Source organism: Anarrhichthys ocellatus, unplaced genomic scaffold (genome assembly GCF_004355925.1).
Source record: "Anarrhichthys ocellatus isolate YVR2014 unplaced genomic scaffold, GSC_Weel_1.0 scaffold756, whole genome shotgun sequence".
Taxonomy (NCBI): domain Eukaryota; kingdom Metazoa; phylum Chordata; class Actinopteri; order Perciformes; family Anarhichadidae; genus Anarrhichthys; species Anarrhichthys ocellatus.
In genome coordinates, this window is record NW_022280730.1 from 10,979 (window position 1) to 16,495 (window position 5,517).

General features: G+C 41.9%; 1 protein-coding gene across 1 annotated transcript; it reads right to left on the reverse strand.

Moving 5' to 3' along the window:
* Positions 1-3,407: 3,407 nt before the first annotated feature.
* On the reverse strand, positions 3,408-4,047 carry LOC116376967 (late histone H2A.L3). The gene has a single exon (XM_031838479.1). It carries the CDS (start codon positions 4,025-4,027, stop codon positions 3,644-3,646), a length of 384 nt encoding a protein of 127 aa, XP_031694339.1. The 5' UTR covers positions 4,028-4,047; the 3' UTR covers positions 3,408-3,643.
* Between the last annotated feature and the right edge of the window lie 1,470 nt (positions 4,048-5,517).

Below are 5,517 nucleotides of genomic sequence, written 5' to 3' on the forward strand. Positions count from 1 at the left end.
GGGGCAAAGTATATGATCTGGTTAAATCAATGTATTTGGAAAATAGATGTGCTGTTAAAATTGGAGACAAACAAACTGAATCCTTCACCCAGAAAAGAGGTGTTCGTCAGGGTTGCAACTTAAGTCCGACTTTATTTAATATATATATAAATGAACTTGCTGTTGAGTTGGATCAATGTGCTGCTCCTGGGCTCTCCCTCCTTGAGAGAGAGGTGAAGTGTCTGCTTCATGCCGATGACCTGGTTCTACTGTCTCCTACTGAACCAGGACTACAGCAACAGCTGGACAGAGTGCAACAGTTCTGTCACAACTGGGCCCTGGCAGTGAACATGAAGAAAACCAATGTCATGATTTTCCAAAAACGCCCCAGATGTCAGGAGAACAAATACCAGTTTACCATAAACACCAACATGATTGAACATAGTATGAGTTATAGCTACCTTGGTATCAGCATAACTGCATCAGGGAGTTTCAACATGGCAGTAAATGCACTAAAAGAAAAAGCTCCAAGAGCTCTACACGCAATTAAGAGAACATTTTATAATTAAAAATCCCAATTAAAATCTGGCTTAAAATCTTGAACAGTGTCATCCAGCCCATTGTGCTGTATGGTAGTGAAGTATGGGTCCACTCAGTCATCACAGTTATACCCGCTGGACAAACATCAACAGAGTCTCTACACGCAGAATTCTGCAGACACCTTTTACACAGAAACACCCCAACAAATGCATGTAGAGCAGAACTAGATACCCACTGATCATTAACATTCAAAAGAGAGCACTCACATTCTTCAATCACCTTAAATCCAGCCCCCCAGACACCCTCCACTCCAAAGCCCTCCAAACCCAAGAGCTGAGCCCAGAGAAGAGTCCCCTATGTCAGCTGGTGCTGAGACTAACTGCCTCCTCTCAGACACACGGGGACCAGTCTCTCAACAACACGGCTCTCCAAACACCAACCAGAGTAAAACACATCATGGCGAGATGTAAAGAAGCACTGGAGCACTGGAGAGAGGAAACTGGGGGCCAAAGCAGACTGGAATGTGATCTGGCCCTAGAGAGAGACTATGAATTGGCAGAGTACCTCTCTACAGTCAGAGACATGAAGCAGAGACAGAACCTCACCAAGTACAGGCTCAGTGACCACAAACTGGAGATTGAACCAGGACGACACAAAAAGTCATGGCAACCAAGAGAGAACAGAACATGTGGTCACTGTGGGACCGGTGAGGCTGAGACGGAGATGCACTTCCTCCTAAAATGCAAAACATTCCATAAAATTAGGAACATCTACCTCAACAAATTTGACTCTGTGATTTGAGATTTTAAAAAATGGAGTGATATCTCAAAATGAAAAGTCCTCCTAGGAGAAGGAGAGAGGAGACCTTGCTGCCCAGTATGTACTAACATGCCACAACCTGAGGGACAGCAGGTGACGCTTTGGCGATGCCGTTCCTGGGCGTTCACGCCAATGGAGCAGATCTGAGTTTGGGTTGAATTGGGAGAGAGACGGAGAGAGAGAGAGATCTATCTATCCGTGGATCTCTCTCTCACTTCGCTCCTCCCTTTGCTTCGGTGTCAGAGAGCTGCGGTGGCCTACAGGTAACGTGGGAGCAATGGAGGCTCTGTCTCACACCACTTTATGAGATGTTGTATTAATATTATTGTTATATTGATATTGTTGTGTATTGTTGTTATTGTATGTTTCATTTTTTGATGCTTTGGCAATACTGTTTCTAAACTTTCATGCCAATAAAGCAAAATTTGAATTGAATTGAGTCAGAGAGAGAGAGAGACAGAATGAGTGAGAGAAAGAGAGAGAGAGAATGAGTGAGAGAGACTGATCTCTCTGGCAATCTTTCTCATTTGGAGATTGTCCTATGATTTATCATTTACAGCTTACATGACTATTGTCCTGCTCTACCATGTCTTTCCTCGTCTCTCGTGTGTGTAAATGTCACTCGAATCAGGAAACTTATCAGAATACCCATATTTGATTGGCTGAGCTGCATCACGTATATCTCTAAATCATGTGAGTGCGGCTTTTATTTTAAAATGGGGTGTGGGGGGGGAGTCCTCTAACAGTCTCATAGACCTGAATGACTGTATGAGAGACACACACACAGAGAGAGGTGTGTGTGTCTCCCCCCTCTTGCTGCTCCTGTCACCTAAAATCCCTGCTCAACAGGATATTTTTTATATATCTATATATACATATATATATAGAAGAGAGCAGGAGTTTTGTTTTGAAACAAAATTTTGAACTGAGCCATGTTGGTTTTTAAAAAGCTGACTTTTCAAAATGAAACGGATTACTTTTATATACTATACTATATATACTTTTATATATACTATACTATATATACTTTTATATATACTATACTATATATACATTTATATATACTTTTATATACATTTATATATACTATTATATATACTATACTATAATATATACTATACTATATATACTATACTATATATACTTTTATATACACTTTTATATATACTATACTATATATATATTTATATATACTTTTATATACATTTATATATACTATTATATATACTATACTATAATATATACTATACTATATATACTTTTATATATACATACTTTTATATATACTATACTATAATATATACTATACTATACACATATATATACACATACTATAATATATACTATACTATACACATATATATACACATACTATAATATATACTATACTATACACATATATATACACATACACAGTACATACATCCATTCATTTAGTTTCGTCACATACACTAACTGTTAGTCACCACATAATATTATTTTATAACCTACAGACAATAATTCTCTAAGTCTTTTAAATAAACTGATTTTGGGGTTTTTTGTCGGGAGAAGTATAAACATTTATTATTCCGCATTTTTCTCCTCTAAAAAGAAATCCATCACCAAAAGCCTGCCTGGTATTATAATAATCCCTTTCCCTGATAACATCACCATCAGCCCTGCTCTCCTACAGATATTACACATTTACCTTTAGGCCACATGTCGCACATTATCTACGTCATTACTAGTTCCTGAGTACACAGAATGTCAAAGTCCGTCCAACAAATACTTCATTTTTGTTGTCGACAAACACTTGACTGAACACCACGAACGCTCCAGGTGGTTCATAGTGGAGAGGAGGTCTATGGCGACGGGTTATCGTTCAAACGTTTCCATGTGAAACAGAAAACTTTCCGCTCATTGTTGGTCAGCTGATGATGGATCGTTATAGACGAACAAGCGGCTGTATTTAAAGCTCGTCTGAGGACGTAGTAGAGAACTGAAGGCGACAACTCCAGTGGGCGAGGCCACAACGCAGCAGCTTCTTCCCGCTTCTTTTTTCAAAACTAGTCTTTTATTCCTAGCACCTCTTATACATTATATTACAACTGTAATCATAGAAATATGAGCCATCTTGATATTTCTTTATACATGTATAAATGTCAGATATTAAATTACCTTCATACAAGTTTTAAACTGCGTCACATCATGTAAAGTCATTGAGTTGGTTAATAAATCATTATTCAGCATTAAAGAATTTTTCTCTTTAGTTGTAAGTGAGTGGCTCTTAAAAGAGCCTTTGTGTTAGTCAGCCGGTCCCGGGTGTCTACTTCTTGGCGGCCTTCTCGGTCTTCTTGGGCAGCAGGACCGCCTGGATGTTGGGCAGCACGCCGCCCTGAGCGATGGTCACTCCGCCCAGCAGCTTGTTGAGCTCCTCGTCGTTCCGGACGGCCAGCTGTAGGTGACGGGGGATGATCCTGGTCTTCTTGTTGTCGCGGGCAGCGTTCCCAGCCAACTCCAGGATCTCAGCGGTCAGATACTCCAACACCGCCGCCAGGTACACCGGTGCCCCGGCACCGACACGGTGGGCGTAGTTGCCCTTCCTCAAGTGTCTGTGGACACGGCCGACGGGGAACTGAAGCCCGGCCCGGGAGGACCTGCTCTTCGCCTTCGCTCTGACTTTACCGCCTCCTTTTCCGCGTCCAGACATCTTTCTATGTTAGATTACTGAGGTTGAGCCAAAGAATAACTCAGCGGGACCCAAACCCACTACTATATACGAACCAAGCTGCTGTCTGATTGGTCAGAGTGAGCGTGTCTGTGATCGCCCAATCAGAAGAGAGTTCTGCCACAGCGGTTTCCCGCTGAGCGCTTTCCTTCTGAAACATTCAGCAGCAACACCGGGGTTTCAAAATAAAAACGTGACAGATTAAACCGGAAGTTATTTAATATATTTATTTTGCCAATCATAGTTATTTTTAAATCCCTTTGTTATTCTGTAAATTACTTTTGTTCATTTTATTGTTTGTTTGTTTACAAGGGAACTAAACTACATCTCTCAGAAACACGTGAACAAGGGTTAGACACAATGATGTAAACACAAATTTCAAAATAAAATGTGACGGATTAAGCTGTAAATAAATACAACTGTGAATTGAAATACAAGCTGCCATATTTTAATGACGGCCTTGGTGCTGGAACATTCTCATACAACACAGTTAGTTATCTTTGTGCAAAAGCAAGGGTGAATTCTCCTGCACAACAGAGACAGTGAAGTTCAACAGAGTTCAGAGCAAAATTACTTATGCATGAATACGATATACTGAGTAGAATATATACTACGTAAAATACATTACCATTACAAAAGACACTTCATTATTTTACTATAACTGAGTATTTCTTCAGAGTAGTAGTAGTAGACACGTTGATGTCACGTAGGAATGAGATGCTGCAGTGTGTTAACGGTCACGTTCTTCTGGTCTTCAGATCCGTCAGCCTCTCTCTCATTGGACGTTAAAGGAGCCTCTTTGATCAACCAGCTTCTGCAGGTTCTGACTGACGTCCCTGAAGTACTGCTGGATCTCAACCTTCTGTCTGCTGTACCTTTGATCATAATAAACCTCGTGATATTTCTCGTTGGGGACAGAGAGACCGATCTTGTACCACTTTGAATCTTCTGTTACCAGAAATCTAACTGGTACAAGTAAGAAGGTTATTAATTTGATCCAGCACTTTGCCTGGATCAGCTCTTTGTGCTTCGTGAACAGCGTCTCCGGGTCGCTCTGGTAGGTCGAGAGGAGTTTCTCTATGGGGTCGCAGGTTCGAATCCCTCCGAGTCTCACCAGGTGAATCAGCATCTGGACGTGGAAGGCCGCTCCGTTCACCCAGGCCTTCAGAGCCGAGGACGACATGTGCCCGTCCCTCACCATGGAGTTCTTCAGCTTGGTGAGGGCGACGCTCAGCAGGCACTCGATCCGCCGGATGTCGCCTGTCAGCTCGTCATTGTCGTGAAGGTGCATCACGTATCTCTTCAGGCACTCGTCGATCTGATCCCAGACCTCCGAGGCCTTCTCATCGGCGAACACGCTTTGCAGAGCGGCCTTCGTGCTCTCCTTGGGAGGACTGAAGGAAACGATGTCGATGAAGACGGCGACGGCCAGCGCTCCGAGTCCGGCCAGAGCGGGAACTGATTTTAAGCCG